The 21,288-nt window shown below is 40.1% G+C and overlaps 1 protein-coding gene across 3 annotated transcripts; it reads left to right on the forward strand.

Moving 5' to 3' along the window:
- The first annotated feature begins 4,738 nt into the window (after positions 1-4,738).
- Positions 4,739-21,066, forward strand: gpr35.L (G protein-coupled receptor 35 L homeolog). 3 transcript variants are annotated; one of them, XM_041563462.1, is made up of 5 exons: positions 4,739-5,023; positions 13,862-13,999; positions 17,507-17,624; positions 17,722-17,780; positions 19,315-21,066. In XM_041563462.1, coding segments are annotated over exons 3-5 (1,017 nt in total). In that variant the 5' UTR covers positions 4,739-5,023; positions 13,862-13,999; positions 17,507-17,622; the 3' UTR covers positions 20,271-21,066. The 3 variants fall into 3 exon arrangements, with proteins under 3 accessions (XP_041419396.1, XP_018119409.1, XP_041419397.1); XM_018263920.2 differs by lacking the exon at positions 13,862-13,999; XM_041563463.1 differs by lacking the exons at positions 4,739-5,023; positions 13,862-13,999 and adding an exon at positions 8,909-9,821.
- The last annotated feature ends 222 nt before the right edge of the window (positions 21,067-21,288 follow it).

Below are 21,288 nucleotides of genomic sequence, written 5' to 3' on the forward strand. Positions count from 1 at the left end.
CTAGACTTTCAGCACCAGGGTCCATTGAAGTACTAGGCTCTGTCTACCATAGTAGCATGTCCTCTGGGCAAGGTACCACCAGGACACTGGTCCTTCTCTCTCTCCTCATTGCAATAATAAATCCTATTACTCCTTACAAATCACTAAAAACCTACCAGTCAGTTTCTCTAGTAACCTTTGCCTGCTCCTCAAACTAATCTGGTTTGTCCATTATTGCCTAACAATCCCTGGAGAAAGTCTGACAGTCTCTATGAATAATGCTGGTTAATTAAGTCTCTGGGGGTCATTATATCCATACATAACATATGGTTATGCTAGCGACCTAAGGGAAAAATAATCTTGCAAATCTTTTCCTATTTATTGAAATCCTCTAATACTTTTGGCATCTGTCATTGCAATAGCATCCTGTTTGGCTAAACAGTGTATACTGACTCGGACAACCTCAAAGTTCAACTTTCAGGGAATACAGTTCTTAATCATGCTGGTAGTAGAACAAGTCTGTAAAAGACTAACAGATGTCCGTCAACTGAGAGCAGATTATTATAAAGGCAAATCCCTTTGCATTGAAAATAGTCATAAACTATCTGTATGTATCACTGTTTTGCAGTGCTCATTTCTGCTACTTATGTACTCTGCATTCTCAGTATCATATGCAAAGTAAATAGGTAATCAATATACATGTTATAACAATATCTGAGAAAGTTTAAGACCTGTGGCACATGCTGCAGTTTGGCCACAACATTGCTCTTGGGAGAACTTCTACCTGTAGCCATTTCCCATTACGTGTTGGACAGATGCACAAAGGACCCATCAAAGAATCAGATGTCTAACTCTATCTGTGGCTAGAAAGAACCTTTGCCATCCAAGTGCCTCCACTGCTAACCTAAAAGACTGATGAGAAGCTACTACCTACCCTCAAGTCAACCCTACCCCTTGTTTGCCTGGCACTAGTCCAGAGAAGCACCTTTGTGGCTAAGGAAATCACAAGTGTTAGCATATTAACAAAATGCCCATTTAAGATGATTGGTGGTTGGTTCAGGTGAGCAGTAGAGATGCTGCATTTTAAGTGGCAAACAAAGTGCCACCTGTGCTATAAATCTATACAGACAATATCAAATATTAGTATCAGTCAGTAATGTTCAGCAAATGCCAGTATAAGGCTGACTATAAACAAAGGGAAAGTTGTGCTCACCTTTTGTTATAGTTTATACAGCGGTCAGCTTTTCATCTTCTGATTCTGTAAGGTGACTTATGTACTGTCCAAATAAAAAGGCAACTGTTTTTTAACTACGAAAAAAATGCAGGTAAAATGTAGTCCTGTGAAAAATGTATAATTAAGCAGAAGAATTCTTAAGAAGATAAAGAGAGTATAGGAATGGCACAACTGGACAGCTTGAATATATTGCAATATATAGACAAACAATCCCTGTATTGTTTAAAAGAGAGGGTATACTTAGTAGCTTAATGCACAAAATGTCAGTGTCCAAAACCTATTGACACAGGGGGTGCAGAACATTCATGTCTTTGTATAAATATAAGGCTGATTCTCATTATCAGTTGGCCCAGTCATTGCACATTCTCCACAAATTCTACTCCGTTTTCAAATGAAAACTAAGGAGGCACAATTTCAGGAAGTAAAAGTAATACTTACAACGGAAAAATGAATTACTTTTTATAGCTTAAAAACCAACCTTTACAACAGAAGGATTCATTTTAAACTGGCAGTCTCTATACATAGACCAAATTCTTAACCTACCATGTGTTTTATAACCCAAATCTGGGCTGCCAAGCCGTTAACATTGGGTCATTATTCTCTATTTAAGTATAGTTGAATAAACTTGTGTATGAATAGTAATTTCATAGAGAATTTTGGCAGCAATTATATATTTTATACAGAACTTATTGTACCAGCCTTGAGGTTCATTAGCCCTATAATAGCAATAATCTGTGTCACCCATGGGGAGCTCTCCACAGCAGCCCCCACATTGGATCTTGTTAGGTCATCTTTTGAGTGTCAGTAAAACATGCTCAGTGTGCTCTAGTAACTGTCAGTTTTGGACTGGCCAGTCAGCTTACCAGGATTTGCCAGATGGCAGGCCTTTCCCCCCTTTCTCCAGTAATAAATCCAGAGGAAGAAACATTAGAAAAATTACTTGTCTGATGGGATTTCTAAACCTGTTTGAATGATATCTGGCCCACCCATCAGTGGACCCCATATATGGGCCAAAAAGCTTCTGACACAGTCTAGAACAGGGGTCCCCAAACTTTTTTATCTGTAAGCCACATTCAAAAATAAAAAGAGTTGGGGAGCAACACAGGCATGCAAAAACTTCCTGGGGTGCAAAATAAAGGTTGTAATTGGCTATTTGGTGGCCCCTATGTGGACTTGCAGCCTTCAGGAGACTCTGTTTGGCAGTACATCTGGTTTTTATGCAACCAAAACTTGCCTCCAAATCAGGAATTCAAAAATAAGCACCTGCTTTGATGTCACTGGGATCAACATCCAAGGGGTTAGTGAGTAACATGTTGCTCTCGAGCTACTGGTTGGGGATCACTGGTCTAAAAGAACAGAGTCAGCTATCATGGGCCTGTGCATGGCCACATTTTTGTTTATCTGGGGTCAGATTGAAGGCAGATCAAATTAATTTTGGCAAGCCTGTCAGTTAATAATTGATGGTTTGTTTAGGAATAAGCCTGTTTGGTCTGGGTTAAGCAATCAGTATTTTTGCAATGGTATTCAAAAATAAACTACTAATATAGCCACTTAAAGGGGCTGTTCACTTTTGACTTAATGTTTAGTATGATGTAGCGAGTGATATTCTGAGACAATGTGCAATTGGTTTTCATGTTTTATTTGTGATTTTTGAGTTATTTAGCTTTTTAGTCAGCAGCTCTCCAGTCTGCAATGTCAGCAAGTTGGTTGCCAGGGTCCAAATTACCCTAGCAACCATGCATTGATTGGAATAAGAGACCGGAATATGAATAGGAGTGGCCTGAATAGAAAGCTGAGTAATAAAAAGTACCAATAACAATGCATTTGCAGGTTTGTAGAGCCTTTGTTTGACCCTCATTTGAAACCTGGAAAGAGTCAGAAGAAAAACTCTAATAACTAAAAAAAACTATAAAGAAATAAATAATGAGAACCAATTGAAAAGTTGCCTATAATTGGTCATTCTATAACATACTAAAAGTTAACTTAAAGGTGAACCTCCCCTTTAAGTACCATCTGAGGCCCATTATGTTGTATTCCGAGACCAGCACCCATACCCACATCTGCAATTTATTCTAGCAACCCTCTAAATACCTGGATTTTGTGTGTAATCCACAAGTACCTGGGCCTCTGCAGGATCCTAGTTTTAGGTAGGATCCCCTGCCTTTGCTACAGCTCTTCAATAGGGATCCAGTGGTCTACAACATTATATAAATAGTGTCATATATGCAACTGAGCAGTGTTAGTAAGCAAAACTACAGTACGTGTGCCGCATGTCTGGGTGTGGAGTGCAGACAGTACAGGAAACCATTTTCATCTATATTTCATCTATATTTGCCCAGTATTACTCATACAGGGCCATGTGTATGTACTAGTGCAGACAGATCTCCCCAAGCATAATTAATCCCTTGTTTCCTCTTTAGAACAGTGTAGCGCAGGCCTGGGAACTGTATTGATCCATTCCAGGAACCTGCTTGGGGTTTTCGTGATTTCTTGTTTTTGGCCCTTGGACAGCCACATATTTAGTATTATTATGATAGATTATTCTTTGACATTGCTTAATCTGTGTTTGTTTTAGAGGAAATAAGAGTAATTCAACATAAAATCAATTACAGTCAAGGAGACCCCTAACAGTGCAGGAAACCATAGACCTTCATTTTGGAATATGGGGGATTTATGGTGGATGTCTTTGGATTGGGACAAGGGCAATAAAACATTGTACTAACGTTCACCCTGCAAGTGGGAGTGACAGAAGAAGCATTAACCATAAATCTTACTATTTGTGTTGATTTGGGGACCTATGAGATAAAAGGTTCAATTCCAAACTGTGAGATAAGTCGCCTAGGGAGCCCAAAGCAGTGGATCGGGCCTGAAAGCCGCCAGTAAGGAGTGGGATACAGAGTTAAGGCGTATTGCTGCCATGGATGCTCCTGGGTATAATGTAGGTTGAATATGGCAGTGGAATCTAAGTGGCCTAAGCAAGAAAGAAGTCCAAAAAAACACTTCCTATTTTAGACAGATCAGAATATTCAATAGCTCCACTGCAACTGTTATTGCTGTGCCCAGGAATGGACATATACCTTTATGCATTTCTCACTATGATGGGTTTTCTGCATTAGCAGTCCACACTGGTGCATCTAGAACTGTTCTCAACCAATCAGATCTTTGCTTTTGTTTTCTAACTGCTGATTGGTTGCTCTGGGTAACATCACTGGTAATGCTTCACTCCACTATTTACGCAGCATGATAAATAGGCCCCTTATTAAATGTTCCTATACAGTGTTAAGAGACCTGAAAGTAAGAAAGGACAAAGAAAGCCCCGTAGAGTTACTATACTGTGAAAGAAATTGGGATATATTTCTCATGTCAAAATAAGAGTAATACACACTCAGGAAACATGTGCATTTAATATACAAATTCTTTCCATGTCAGTATTACTGTGCCTTTAACTATTCCAGCATTGCACAACATTGCCCAAGTGTTTGCACAATATAGTTTTACACATTCCCCTCCTGTCTGGGGATTGGCTCACTTACTCATTTTCCAAAGCCCTGCCTGGCTGTAATTCTACTTTTCTGTCAGATCTAAATGCACGATGAGAAGGAATGGTACAGACTGGCAACACCACTACAGTGTGGGTGTTTTCTACCACAATATATATCTGTTTCTGAGGTCAGTTTTATCGACAGCACAGCTGAATCACGTTCTGCATTGAGACTGTGATACAGGACGGCACTTCCTTTTCAGACTTCAGCTTTCATGAAGGGAACTTAGCACACAGAAGACAGGCCTGGGGGAGGCTTTGGGCCTGAGGTAAGAGATTTCAACTTGATAATGTGCGTGTTTGTTCAATATACAATGTACTTGGTCGCTGCTCTTCAGGCTGCCCCTTGTGCCAAGGGTGGTAGAGCTTCTGTCTTCATTTCAAAGGTTACTACTTCCTTCTGTGGCAGGAATTCTGCAAGATGACATGCAAGAGGGATTTTTTGTTAACACAACTGAGGGTGCTTAGACATACTTACTTAGAGTCAGAGATGTTAAAGGGTCATGTATTATCTCATTGCATCAAACAGTAAAACAGAAGTCGCTTTCCTTTTGTACACTGAAGTTCTTTGTCCTTGTTATAATGCATGTGTAAAGTTACTGGGATGCTGGGAGTTGCTGTCCAACCATAGCCGGAGGGCACCTTGATATATACACTAAAACATCTATCTCTTGCTTAACAACATAATCATTTCTTCACCCCTGCATCTGTGAGTCTGGGGTTTCAGGGCAAATGCCCCCTCTGCTTAACCCTAATACTGGCCCTGCTTTATATCTCATTCATGTTCCTATTCTCTGCCCTTTTCATGCTTAGGTGTGTGTCTGCGCTCTCCCGCCATCATTGCTTGCCTCTGAGATCTTTAGCTTCTCTCTCAGAATTATTCTTGTCAACCTATGTCTCCCTTCTGCCCAGAGTCACCACACTCCTCTAATTTACTGTCTCCTGTAATTCTTCCACCTCAGTCACCTCCATTCTCATATCGCCATCTATATGATAAATCTGCAATGCTTCCGTTTTTTTTCTTTATCTCTATTTCCTTCCTTTCTCTAGAGCACCCTTACCTTCAACTCTTTACCCCTCTTGTCCTTTATTTCTTTCTCAGACTATGCTGAATGAGAACTTCCAAGCAGAGGCATAATGGGAAGAGGAGTTTAATGAATACATGAGATCGAGAAGGGTGTTAGTTGTACTCCTACATTTTAACAGCACTGCTTTGTATTTGTCTTATGTAAATTTAAGACCATGTAAAATTATTTTCTTCACACCTTATCTCCCCCAATTTCCTATCTTCTTAATGGATCAGCTTGTACTTTCAGCCTAGCCAAAATGTCATTGTCAAGATGGCTGGCCACAATCTTTGTTCTTACCAGTGGTCACAACAGGAGCTGGACCACAGGGCCTGCTTCCTCTATAGTTAGATAGAAACTATCAGCATCAGAAACTCAGCAGCTCCTACATGAAAGCAAATGAGAGTGCTAGCAGGAGGTCTGGAAGGTGGAGAGCCGGGTAGGGTTGCTGGGCCCTGCACTGAGCATTTATGTCATTACACAAAACCCTCCCTACGGTTTTTCAAGTACCGATTCCCCTGCACGTAAAGCCAAATTCCAGGGAACAATTCTCTTAAAAGCACACTGACATTCAATACATGGTTTTATTCAGGGCCAGAACTAGGAGTAGACAGAATAGGCACCTGCCTAGGGTGCAAAGATTGGAGGGGGGCTGGGCAGTTGTCTGCCTACCCCTAGTCCAGGCTCTCTTGCTCCTGCAGCTCTCCATGATCTTGCCCACTCACTTGCTAACTCCCCTTGCACACAATGTCATAGGGCAGGTGGGCGCACATAGGAGGAGGCAAGGTGGCTGGTTGGGTTGCCTAGGGCGACTGGTTGGCTTGGCCCACCTCTGGTTTTATTCTTCAGTAGTAAAATACTCACATCCAGATGTCACACACTATACTGTGCACATTCACTGACAGGCTTAAATCCACGTTGTCATACACAGTTTACATGCATATTCACTGTTCAGGCATACTCACTGACAGGCATGCTAGACATTCCACTAGTGAAACACAACATAAGTTGCCATAGACACACATCCCTTTCCATGACCTTGCACCACTTTCTGGTCCTAGCAGCCTGACGTACACTCTATCTATACCCCTCTGCCCTACTCTGGATAGGAATTTACAATGTCACCACCCCCCCTGGTCTTAGCAGTTAGGCTTATGCGTTATGCCCTTTTGCCTTAATTCCCTAGGAATTTTCTTGTCCCTGCTTCAGGATATATCCACTGACCTGCAACTGCCACTTCTGTCACTGTCTCTGGCTTAGCCATGGCCTCTAGGCCACTTCCTCCTTGTTGGGGTCTGGCTACCCATATTAGCTTTCCTGTCTATCTGAAGTACCTAGTACTTCTTACTGGGAGACCCTCTCTCTACCTGTATCTGTCTGTGAACTGAAGAACCCTGCCCTGGGTGTGTCTTCACCTTAAATACCCTTTGCACTCTAATGGCTGGGGTCTAAACTACAACTGAACTTACATTGTCTTAACACTATTGAAACCTAGTGGCCAATTTAACACATTACAAATATTCCCCATAGTTTTGTTTTAACTAAACATATATCAAATTGACCATGTTCACTTTACACCATTCTCACACATTCAGTTTACAGTGACATTCACAACAATTACCTGGTCTACGACCCTTACATACAAAGCCACCCTGCCCCCTCTTCCACCATCCCCTCCAGACTGCCTAAAAGCATTTGCCTAAGCCTGTGCACCAAATGGAAAACTGGCACAGGGGTAGGTGGCTGCCATGTTTGTCTATGACACTTCTTGTCTCTGGCTCTATTAAGCTTTCCCAGTCAAGGCAATAGGGTAAGAGTTGCCATTGCCATAGTCATACTGAAAGCAAACAGTTGCCACACAGAAAATGACAAGTTCCTCTGTGGTCACAGCATACAGCTCTGCTGACTGCACATGGGAACACTTACTTTACAAAACACGTTAAACATTGAGTTCTTTTTATCAGATCAAGACCAAATGGTACATGATATCCGTTTGAGAACTGGTGCGCATCCCGTTGTGTGATTACACATATACTTCTGTTGTTCCTATTAAGTTTATTAATATAATTTGTCCTTATCACAGCCTGTATTCTGTGTAGAACAGATGCACACAAATCACAAACTATTGTAAAAGGAATGTTGTTCCATTCTTCCAGCAAGTCCATCCACAGTGACTCATGTCATATTCAAATCTGGGAGTTGTGCTGGTTGCCTTACGTGCTCCAAAACATATTTCATCAGCACTTCACTTGTTGCACAAATAAATTATATTTTTACTGAACCGGAGTGCTGCTGAAATATGTTTTGGAGTTTGGATAGGACCTGAGCAGCCAGAGTCACAGCTGGCACCCGGCGCTGCAAAGAGCATGAGAATGATTGTGTAGCACTACTTTCTGTGTTTGCGAGTTGCCTTACGAGGAAACCTCAGGAGATTCTGGAAAACAAATCGCTACGAGTGCCATCCCGCCGGCGATTAGATTCTAGCCGGCGGGAAGGCATTGCGGGGAGATTAAGAAAAGGCACACTGGCACACAAGCTGTGAATGCAGGTGAACACCTTGCAAAGTTTTATTACCGGAAGTGCAACGTTTCGGGGCAAGCCCCTTTGTCAAGCATACTACTACTACTTTGTATTGCGGGGAGATTAGTCATCCGAAGAAGAGGCGATTTGTCGCTGGGCAACTAATCTCCCAGAATCTCCATGTGTGTCTCTGCCCTTACAAGTAAAAGAAAGACAAATCCTTAACAACAATGAGGGCTTGGAAATTTACCCCAAAGGGGGGATACTTTATCCCCACCATTCAGGAACTATCAAAAAACACCTACACTGGATGTGATATGAATATACTAAAACACATATAAAAATACATAAGCAGCAGGACAGTAATTTTGTCCCCTATATGTACACTTTTACCAAAACATGAAAACCAATATTCAAGAACCACATTTGAGCTTATGTTATTAAGCACTGGATTTAATGACATAAAATCCATGGGAATCCAGCCTGGATTCCCATGGATTTTATTTGCTGCTTTTATTATTTTGTTTTCCTGGTTTAATCTTAGGAAAATGAACTAATCGTTTTTTCTGAGCTTTGCTAGTGATGCCACTGGTCCAGTCACAAAGGTCCTGAATGTTTCAATATTCACATCACTATCAGGTTCATTTCCACAAAGGGTTGTTATGCATGCAGACTGTAGGATGGCACCTGGTAGCAGTAACATAAGGGGGCAAGTTGATAAAGAGGTGAGAGGTAGGGGTGTGGTATGGTAGGTCATAGGAAGATGAGTGGAATCTGATGGATTGGGGGTGGAACCGGGCAGGACAAGGGTGGATCAATATGCACAAATATGCTAGAGAGAGAAGTCTCACATACACTGAAGTTGCAAACAATGTTTCACCTATTTATTCAACCACAGAATTTTTAAAAAGTAACATTTCGGGCAGGAAAACAGTGGCTTTCCCCCTTAAACATTACTGTTCTTTTGCTCCTGTGTAGAACATCGTCATTGTATTACTGTGTGGAAATCCCTGCTGGCTAGTGATCATGTGCACCACTCACAGAGACTATTCCTTCTATAAAAGGAAGAATGCTAATGTCTCATACGTAACTTCAAATGACTAAATTAAGAAAAGACTGGACACTGAATCACTTCTGAGTAGGCCTATATGGAAAAACTCAACACTTTCCCATTCCCCCCTCAACCAGTTCCACTTTATGTGTAAGAGCATAGGCAGATATCAATTCAGAAAAACCAAAAGATTGTTGTCTAACACCAAACAGTCAAGTCAGCGGCTCACTATATGAATCATCATGTTTATTCAGCTTCCTTTAAAAGAGCAGATGTGATCTAGTGTTTGGTGAGTATAACTTTTTGCTATTTCCTGAATTGATTTCTCTTCCAAGCTACGGTCTTGGGGCCAGCTTACCTGAGCCAGACAACAAAAGTTGTGAGAAGAAGGCACAGGGCTCAGAGCACCCAAGCCACGCAGTTTAATAGGTGAGTTAATTCTTGGTCACCCTAAGTGACAGCTACAATTACTGGACACAGGCGTCTGCAGAAAATCCGGGGCAAGGGCAAGTAAGTTAATATTACATAGAGTAGCATCCCACTGAAGATGAACCTATTGATAACAATGCAGAAGATAAAAGAATTAAGGCTTGGATTGGGGCAGGAAGTATACAAAACGTTTTGTGTTGTTGGGAATTAAATTTACAAACAATTTCTACTAGTTTCTAACTAGCTAGAGAAGTCAGGGTGGGACAACTGTCCTATTTTGACCCCTTCTGAAGACACCCATTTCATTGGTTATTAAAAGGATTGTAATGCATACTGTAGGTTAAAAGGAAGTACGAGTAAACTCTGATATAGAATAAACTGCAGGTGTTAGTAGTAGACTAGAATTTAGGTGCACAGGTATGGGACCTGTTATACAGAATCCTTGGGGCCTGGGGTTTTACGGATGAGGGATCTTTCTGTAATTTGGATCACCACAGCTAAAATCTGATAAAAAAAAATGTAGATATCAAATAAGCCCAATAGTATTGTTTTGTCTGCAATAAGGATTAACAAATCGTATATTTAAACGATCATTTCGAGATAATTGTGGTCTCATGATATAGAAAAAGATCTTTTAAAAATCTTTATATCTATGGCCAACTTTTCTCTCATTCATTTATATTCTTTTTCAGAAATAATTTAGGTAAAGGATGAAAAAGATGTGCAAAAGAGTTTACACTTTACAAATTGCACCTTTAGTGTTAGTGATGTTTGTTTTTTTGCTCCTCCTTTTCCCTTTCATGCAGATATATTATATACACATCAGTCTCTTTCTCAGCTCTTCTGAAAGGGTAGATCTTGCGGTTTATGTGTAAAGTAACACCTAAAGTGACACCCTTGCCTTTGTATTTTCATTTTAACTAAATGTCCTGTGCCATCGGGTGATGTTTACCCCGTCAGTAACACTTTATTACGTGACTATTGATTAGTAAAATTCATTATTGAACTCCGTGATCCAGCCATGACAATATATAGGGGCATAGATTTGCATTTCTTGAACCATTTGCCTAAGGTTATGAGTTGAACTTGAAAGTGAAACAAGTGGTAGAGGGCAGTGTGATTGTCAGGGCAAAGGTAATACAGATCTTGAACCGTTCTGGCATTTTATTGTAGTAGATCTATTGCTGGGAATCAGGATTGTAATGTACGGCGCAAAACCAGTTTTTCTTCTCCGCCTTAGTAAAATATAGTTATTATTCTGCTCATTTATTGCTGCAAATGACATCAGTCTCTTTCCAAGCCTACAACAAGCACAAAATAGAAACAATCTAGTTGGGATTTCAGGATTTCAGTTTGCCTGCCATGCTAAGGGAAGTGTTATATGTAAAGGATGTTATATGTTACACTATACATTGCTGACATGTTACCCAACACTATACAGAGATTGTTTAACATTCACATCAGGCCCTGCCCAATGGAACTTACAATCGATAGTCTCCATCAGGGAACATAAGGTGGCCCTGTTAGTATCTAGTATCTGAAGACCACGCACACTAGAAACCAGACCTGGACTGGGTTCTGGCAATGCCAGAGGGGCTGCTGTATTATTCCATAGAGAGTTAACATATAGTGGGCTGATATAGGGCTATTTGGGCCTCTGTGTACTTGGAATGGCAGGGCCTATTTTGACTCCCAGTCCAGGCCTGCTAGAAACAGACATGTTAGTGAAGCAGTCAAGGATTTCCCTTTTATAGTTCTTTCTCCATTTAGAGTATAAACAACAGGATTTGAGATTCTGCCAGCAACTGACTAATATTTCATGATAGAATACCGCTGTTTAGCTCTTAAGTAATGCTTGTACTTGTTCCTAAAACACCTCATTCATGTAATATTGGCCAATTTAGCTGTACATTTAAAGGGAAATCAAAGAGAAGTTGCTAAATAAGAAAAAGACTGTTGGGAAACAATTTCTATGAATATAAGACTTTGAGTGAGAAATTTTACATCTTTATTTGCATATGTAAATTAGGAGCAGGGAGGGAACTCATGTGACTTTTTGTCACAAAACAAGGAAGTTAAAACATTTTTTTAGGGGCATGAAAGGAAAAAGTGGAAAAACATTTAGGATTCGGATTAGGTTTGGTAATCGGTTGAACCTTTTCACCGATCTCCGGCAGACGAAAAATGTCGGGACTCTCCACACACAGTCCGAAAATTGGATTGTTGCGTCTATGGCCAGCTTTAGTCTGAAGGGGCTAAATGGACAGATTAAATATGTCTGTGCTTTATACAATTTAGCTGAAATATGCAGCCAAGAATCAGCCCCTATGCAGGCATTAGTCTTCTGTGCTGCCTGCCCTACACGGGCAATAGTCTCCTGTCCCACCAGCATCCAAGACCATTGTGTCTGCTTAGGTTTAGGCACGCAGTGGATTTCGGTGAAAGGATGTGGTGGCGGGGGAATTGCACCTGGGCCCACATGCCCCTGGGGCCTGCCAGAGACATGGAAAAAGGCAAATTGAGGGCCAGATAATTTTTTGTGGGAGCACAATGCACAGAGCAAAGAGCATAAGTTTGTCAGGAGGAGGGTCTCGGCAGGGGGCCCAGGTGCACATTCTGCACCCAGGTCCAGGCTTCATTAGTTACACCGTTGAGAAAGGTGGACTATATCGTGTTTCTTTGTCGAAGAATGTGCCAGCACTCGAGTCAGCACAATGGTTCTGGGTGCTGGCAGGACAGGAGTCTAATGCCTGTGTAGGGGCTGATTCTCAGTGTGTGTATCTCAGCAGGCCAATTTCAGCCTCATGTGGCATTAAGAAACTGACACCAGAAATTAAACTCTTTTTTACATCTATCATAATATTGCCTTTGAAAGCTACTTATAACTTTGCCATAAAGTATTTGCACAATGCTTTTACATTACCTGTCTGATGCCATATATGTGCAGCAGGAGTCTGTTAGCATTAGAAACTTTAACTGACAGGCTGAGATGGGACAGTCAGGTTTAGGAACTTCAACTAACAATTACTTACAAAAACAAACCTCTCAACAAAAAAAAATCAAAATGACCTATAGGTAACTTTTGCTCATCCTGGGCATGAGTAGTTGCTGTGAGAGAGGGAGAAGCCACTGTTTAGCAGTTATAATTGGAGAAAACCTGTAATAGTTTTCCATGGAAGTGTTTCTTGGATTGCAGTGTTGCAATAGTGGATGTACCTGCTTACTAGAAATGGATGTGGGTGGAAATAAATAAATGAGTCTGGCCAACACCCAAGCAACTCTAATTGACCCTGATTTATTAGAAACATTGTTTTCCTGTTTAACAGCAAGGCCCAAACCCCCACTAAACACCTGTGTAAATAAATGAGTATTTAGATAACATCAACATCTGGGACTACAAATATATTAACCATGTCAACTACAAAAAAGCAACAGTAGCAAGGAACTGTAACACCTAATAACAAAAGTGTTTAAAAGTAATGAAAATATAATGTACTGTTGTGCTGCTCTGGTACAAACGGTGTGTTTGCTTTAGAAACTCTAATATAGTTCATATAAACAAGCTGCTGTGTAGCCATGGGGGCAGCCATTCAAAGCTGAGAAAGGAGAAAAGGCACAGGATACACAGAGGATAACTAATAAGCTCTGTAGTCTACAATGGCATTCTTCAGAATTTATCTATTTACTGTGTATCATGTGCTTGATGGCCACCCCCATGGCTGCACAGCAGCTTGTTTATATAAACTATAGTAGTTGTTCTGATCCTAACACACCAGTTTTACCTATGTAGTACATTTCTTTGTCATTCCTTCAAACCACTTTTTTGGTGTTACTGTTCCTATAAAACACTGTTTACAGACCACTTCTTTCTTTCTTTTCATTCAGTATGGAACCCATTCCTTAAAAAGCTCCAACTTACCCGTCTCTGTCATTATGACTTGGCTATAGAAAGACTGCGGTGATATATTATGTTTTTTGTTGTTCCCTGTACAGGGAGGTGAAATCTTTCTCTAAGCCTTTGCCATGTTTCTACTATATAGAAACCTCCTGTGGAAACAGTCTCCAATGAGGATTGGGTGGGAGATTTTGACATTTGAATTTCCCATCTGCTCAGTACCCAGTGGAAGAGATTGCAGCAGAGCAGAGGAAGCAGTGGCAGTTAAGAGAAACTCCAAGAGGTGGGTGGGTGCAAGCTGTAAGCCTCGGGGTGCAACGTTTTTAAACCTGGGTGAGAGAGTCTGCAACTAGTGATGGGCGAATTTATTCGGCAGGTGCAAATTCCCGCGATTCCCAACCGGCAAATAAATTTGCGAAACTGCAGGGAAAATTTGCCAGCATCCATTTTTTTGGCAGCATCTGTGCGCCGGCGTCCAAAAAACGGACGCGGTGTCAAAAATGAGACACCAGCGACATTTCGCAAATTTTTCGCCGTTTCACGAATTTGACAGGAAATATTGCGAATTTTTCAGTGAAACACCCCAAATTCGCCAATCACTATCTGCAACACTCCCCCCAGCAAACTTGCACCCCCCCTTCTGTACAGAATCATCTTCTACTTTAACTGGGAAATACAGTGAGTGCAAATTGTGTTTTTGGTTATTTCAACAAACCAAGTCCTGTCATGTGAAACACATATTCATTATGCTTGCTGATTCTTAGCAGGAATTAATAAAGGGCATTGTTCCTCTTTATAATTACTCTAGAATTACTGTGCATATTTACCACTACCTCCTTCAAAAGAAGCATTCTATTCCTAAAAATAGTCATCAGCTTCTTAAACTTGCCTGCAGGGCGATAATGTGAAATTTCGAAACTTAAATGCAATACTTTTTTTTTTTTTTTTAACTAGTTTTTATTTAAAGATCGTTACATAATGGTTATGCAGTCATGGCTATACAGTAGATTTCTGTGCTGTTCCGCTAACATTATGTATCTGCATTCTTGTAACATTATCATAACTGTAATAACAGTATAAATTTGCAGCTCAATTGACAAGCAGTCATAAGACCCTATTGAGGGTTTTAAATGCAATACTTTAATTAAGCTTTTGCATTTTCTCGTCCAGGAGATTAGGCCAAATGTGATTGGCTGAGCATATTCAGATATTTTTATAGGTTATAGAAACAGGGATAAGTCATGTATACTAATATACTGTATAAATCTGAGATCTGTAGATTTATGTTATATAGCATATCTGCCCAGGGTTCGTTACTTTTTACTACTGCGCCTTCCTGCATAATGTTAAAATTGATTAATTGTTAACTAAAGAATACACAAAAAATGTTATTATAGACAGAAATATACAACGAAACTTCTACCTAAGGAAGAATTATTTATGTAAACTTTGTACTCAGTGGGTGTGTGTATAATGAGCCTATAAACCTGTACAAGTTCCCTCTTGTGTTTTACAGAAGAAGAAGGAAATATGTACAAGTAGACAGTACATTAAAAAAATTGAATGCTCTGCTCGCACTTCGGCGTGCATATAAATAGATAAAAATTCGCAATGTTTAAGTTCTTACTAGAGAAGTATGTGCCACTGGTTTGGAATAAATGTTCACAACAGATGCTTCATGGCTTTGACAAAATATACTTAAATTATTTAAAATAGCAGTCAATGGTTCATTTACTTATGCCAAACAGTATATTTATGAACCTCCAAACTTAGATAGAATTGACACATCATCTTGCTCTGAAAGTCCCCATGGCTTTAATAGAGCAAAACCCGAATATAAATAGACCATGTTTCAGAATAGGAGGTGAGATGTTTAGGGGACTGAGAGTTTTAAGGTGTAAACATGTACATACATTGGAGGAGGAAAAGGTCCATGGCCACAGAAGACTCCTGAGTCAGAACTTTTACAGTTTCTTTATCACTTGAAGGGAGTTGAAAGGGGTCTGGAGCTAGAAATTAAATATCCCAACTTGAGTTGGATGTTGGCACAATTAGGCTTGCTAATCAATAGCTTGCTATCTGGCCAGAAAAAATGCCAATGATAATAGAGGAGAGAGACTTTTTTTTACAGGAATGGTGGCCAGCACTGGTAACCCCAATTTGGCTATATAAGCCTTGTCTAGCTAGGAAAGGATAAATCATTGGTTATATAGGACTCTAGTAACACCTAGTATGGTCCTTCGCAAATGGGAAGGTATGAAGGGGAAAGGTAGTTAAACTACAACTCTGTTGTGACTGAAATAAAGTATGCAAGGAGGTTCTTGCAAATGACAAGAACCTTGTCTTTGCACTAGCGGAGCCTAATTTCCAGTTTAAAACAAGAGGCCGCTTTCTGCCGCCCCTTGTAACTGACCACTCGCTGCCGCCTGAGGCAAGGTTCTCATCTTGCCTCATGGCAGGAGCGGCCCTGGTTCACCTTCTAGATTCCCAGTGCCTCATGTGTTCTAGATCCCATACAGCAGAAATGGACCAAAGAGATAAACTAAGCCTGATTCCATATTAAGTACTATGACCCCTTCAGTTAGGCAATCAGAGTCTAGGAAGCAGCTACTTCTTGCTATCAATCCTTGTTGGAGTATAGGCTGCTCTTTCTGGATAACTCTATGTCTCACTTTTCTAGAAAGTGCTATTACATGAAATAACCTGTAACTGCCTAAAGCCTCACTTATTAAAGGGGATATCCCTTTTGACCAGAACAACTTTACTGGGCCTTGTTGATCCCTGGCTCCCAGGAACACATCCAGCTGGGTCTGTAACTAAATGCCAAAGAGGAAAGACCTCCCCTTACCAAACACTATATTAAAGTGTGACAGGAAGTGGTCATAAGCCTAAGTGCAAATTACATACATATGGTAATAAGCAAAACTAGGTACATCTGCATCTGCCAAACAACTAAGAAAATAAGGAAGTGTATAAATTTAAAGCTATAGGGCAGTGCTGTCCAACATCTGTGGTACAGAGGTCCCCTCTGTGCCCAACTCTTTTTACTTATCCTTGTGCTCCTGCACATGCGCGTGAACGCAGGCTCGTGTCAACTTGAGCATGCACACGTTTGCGACGATTTGCACAGGAGCTAAAAAAGAAGTAAAAACAATCTTTCTTTCACATGCGCACGCAGGTGCCATCATGCGCATGTGTAGGAGCCCTAAGCCGCTGACGCATAGGCCGGCTTACCTTGGGCACCTGTGCATCGCGGCCCGGCCCTGCCATTAGCAGTTTGTATGAGTGTGAACAGGTAAACAATGTGGGCACTTTCAGTTTGGGTCTGAGATGTGAACAGTACAGGGCTTTAGAGTGGGAACAATAGGCGTATTACAGGTGTGACAATGCAGGGAGATTACAGATGTGAACAATGCAAGTTTATAGTCTGAATTGAAGCTGTAAACAATGCAGGGTACAGTTAATCTGATACATTTTAAAGTTTACACAAGGTAAGCAGACACAGCAGGCAGACTTTCATATGGGGGGCCACACAAAGTGGGGTCGCGGGCCACCACTTGGACAGCACTGCAGAGGATATATTAACCCTATGAGTCCTTACTGATGCAAGAAGGGTCAACAGTCAGAATAATGGAGGTGAGCAGTCATGGGAAAAACACACAAACCTCACTGTGTTAGCGCTTATCCTGTACAAAAAGAAAGTCATATCTAACATGTGCTTTTCTTTTTACAAAGTTGATGAGAATAAAATTGCCTTTAATGGTAATCAGCTGTTTCTTATTTTCTTCAGCTATGTTGATGCTTCTGGCTCCTGAATGTACAAGCCACTTGCCATCCATTCACTTAATACCCCCTAGTCAAGTCCAAAGCGTTTTCCTTCGGCAGCTTTAACTAAGGACAAATAAAATGTAAGTGTCCCTTATCCATGAAAACAATGTTGTTTTCTCCTTTGTCACTTTATTTAGTTTCTTGTGTAACTTTAACAAATTTCCTCATTTTTGACAGGATGGCATCTTTAAATCAGAAAATCCCATATCCTGTAACAGTGTTACCATCTTCCACTGGTAAGATCATTTATATAATTGTATTTTAACTGCTTTCGAGTTGCATACTGTGGTTGACAAGGGGAGTAGCATAGGATATAGTTTGCAGGGTCCAATTCTAGGTGGATAAGAGAAGACACTTGTCTTTTCCCCTAGGGAAATGTTGATGTTTGGCAATAATTAGATATACCCCTGGGTTGCCAGACCACTGCCTCTGTCAGATTTTTATAAGGGGATTGTAATATACTAGGAGGACTATGTGAAACAATAAGGTGGTTTGTGTCCAGCCAGCCTGAGAACACAGTGATGTAGACAGGACTGAATCTGCAGACAGAGGCCTAGATACCTTGATTATACTTTCAAATTGGTAAGTCATCTAAGCCATCTGTTTGCACATTTACATTTATATAACATACAGTTATTATGGGGTGATGCCATACACGAGTGATCCCCAACTAGTGGCTCTTGAGCAACATTTTGCTCACCTACCCCATGGCTGTTGCTCCCGATGGTCTCATAGCAAGTGCCTATTTTTGAATTCCTGGCTTGGAGGTACTTTTGGTTGCATGTGTACTTCCCAACAGAGTCAGAGTCTCCTGCTGGCAGTCCATATAGAGGCTACAACATGGCCAATTACAGCAATTATTTTGCACCACCAAGGAACATTTTTCATGCTTGCATTGCTCCCCAACTCTTTTTACATCTGAATGTTGCTCATGGGTAAAAAGTTGGGGACCCCTACTATACACCATAAAGACTTTTAAAGTGTATGCCAGTAGAGGGGACACACAAGCCCATATAATTGGTCTGTCGAAAATCGCCGCAATTTGTAGTTCTATTTGGCTAAAAAAAAGTCCTATTTTAAATCAGAACAGACCCCTGTGTTTATATACTAGAAGACAGAATTAAAAAACATACTAAACTAAAGCTACTAAACTTTGAAAGTAACCATATCAGCCTTTTTTTGGATAGCATTTATTATACAGAAATAATGGAATTTCTAAAGCCGATCGCTGGTCGTTAATGGCAAAATACTAAAACTTGTGTAGCCTGTGTTTTTTCTTATTGGGGAACTAGATCGCATCCATTTTAGAATTTACATATGTTTATTGTTCTGAAATACAATTATGTTTGTTAACAGTATTGCTGAAAATTGTAAGTATTGGGCAGTGCTAAAGCCTGGCAATCAAAGGGATCATGGTAAAATTTTAAGGCAGACAGGCCCCATCCGTTTTCAACTTCCAACTTTCAACCTACTAACCTATGTAAGCTGATTCTTTTTCTGAAATGTTTAGTACCCAGTAAGATCACAGCCCAATGAGATCAATGGAATGTAAAGGTCCTTGTTTGTCATCATGAAAATAATTAGATTGGACCTCATCATAAGTTCTCTTTAGCCTCCCTACTCTGGCATGGCTTTGGTCAGCTTTGGATATCTGTTTGTGCATCTCCAGTTTATAACGTACACTCCATTCTTGTGAGAAGAAAGTCCCACATAGGTTAAATGCCCTTCTATCAGTGAAGTTTATAAACTTCGTTTATTTGTCTTTTACAGTAAATTCCAATCAAACCTACAATTGCACGAAGATAATGGAGGAAAGAAACGCGACTCTGGCTATGTTTCAACTGGTCCTTTTAGCTTTGATCCTTTTATTTGGAACATTATTTAACTCATTTGCAGTCTGGGTTTTTTGCTTCAAGATGAAGAAATGGACAGAGACAAGAGTTTTCATGATGAGCCTATTGTTCAGTGACTGTTGTTTGCTTATTACCATTCCATTTCGCATCTATGCCACACAGCACCGATGGGACCTCCCCAGAGACCTGTGTACCACCCTTGCCTATGCTTACTTTCTGAACACGTATTTGAGTATTGCCATTATTACACTGATTTCTGTGGACAGATACATAGCAATAAAATTCCCCCTGCGATCAAGATCATTGCGTTCCCCAAAGAAAGCTGCCCTAGCTTGTGCTATTGTTTTTGCGCTCTTGTTGACTACACGGATTTTCATTTTTATCACCTCTGATTCCAATTTTTCGTCTCCTGGATTCTGCTTCCGAAAAACTTCACCCAGACCATTAAAGAGAAGTTTGTACTTCACCATTACAGGCTTTTACATTCCTCTGCCCGTAATCATATTTTGCACACTAGAAGTAGTCAGGTTCCTGAAGACGAAGGATAAAGCGAGTGTATATGAACACGAGTGCATTCAAAAATCCATAAAAATAGTGTCTGGCAATCTCATAATTTTCCTGGTTTGCTTTTTGCCTGTTCATATTGGAAATATTACCAGGTTTGTGATAGAGAGTTTAAGACTGGATTGTGCACTGATAAAACAAATCAATGATTATGTTTATGCAGCACAAGTCATCGGTGACCTAAACTGCTGCCTGGATAGCGTCTGTTATTATTTTGTAGCCAAGGAATTCTGGGAGTCAACGTCACAGTTGCCAAAGTTAAACCAATTAACACCATCTCCGGTAGAAACAGAAGACACAAATCTTTAGAAACAAATTGTTTCATTTAAAAGTGTTCACAGATTTGAACTGACATTTGGGAACTAAAAAGCGCCTACAATGTGACATTGCTTTAAATTTTGTAGGACGAGCACTTCAGAAATATACAAGGCAAAACAGTGAGCTATGGATATTTGTGGACAATATATTATAAGTCAGATCATCTGAAAGCAGAGGTCAATGTTCAGATGAATTTGTATTAGTTGCAATGTTTTTTTTTAATTGTTACGTTATTGTAATTTGCTATCTTTGGTGAGTCTGAATTTAATTATAGTAAAAAGGTACATGAAACATCTGATAATGGATATATGGAATATATTATGAAATATTGTCTACATGTTACTCTGATAAATAATTTAAGATATATTTACATTATTTACATATTACCCTTAAAGAATCTAGGGCTGCACTTATCGACACAGGGGAACCCTGGAGCTACCGCTATCTCCAGTCAAGGCAGTAGCTCCTTGATCTAATAGGGTGCACACATCACTTGCACAGCGAACACCACAAACGACACCTGGCACACTTCAAAAACAGTCAACTCAACTGATTGTGCAGTGCAATTTCATCAAGAGCATCGCCTTCAGTGACCACAATGACTTCGGAACTCTGGGGGGAAAAACATGAAGATTGCAATTAAAATTGCACTTTGCTTACGCCACTTGCGGTTGCAAATTATTTATCGATTTTCCATGATATCGAAAAAAAAAATGAATCAAAAGTAAAGATTTCATTTCTTTGCTTTGATTTTGTATATTTAAAATAAATCTCAACTTAATCCTAATTGCAGGGAAAAACGTGATTTTCATTTTGCTGAAGTTGTATTTCCCATCGATTTCGATAGTATCTTGGTAGGTGGGGAGATTTAACATTTATTTATTTTTTTTACAAATTATTTGTGAAAAAATATTTGCTAAATACAGCTGCAGAAAAAAAACTTTCTGATTTGTGCAAATCGCAGCAGAATCACAATCTCGACTGTTGATAAATAAGCCTTTGAAACTTA

Source organism: Xenopus laevis, chromosome 5L (assembly GCF_017654675.1).
Source record: "Xenopus laevis strain J_2021 chromosome 5L, Xenopus_laevis_v10.1, whole genome shotgun sequence".
In the NCBI taxonomy this organism is placed as follows: Eukaryota; Metazoa; Chordata; class Amphibia; order Anura; family Pipidae; genus Xenopus; species Xenopus laevis.

Excerpts from the sequence above, each read along its gene's own strand:
- gpr35.L (XM_041563462.1), top strand. Across the intron at positions 17,781-19,314 it reads AGTGTTACCATCTTCCACTG|TAAATTCCAATCAAACCTAC; the intron begins GTAAGATCATTT and ends TGTCTTTTACAG.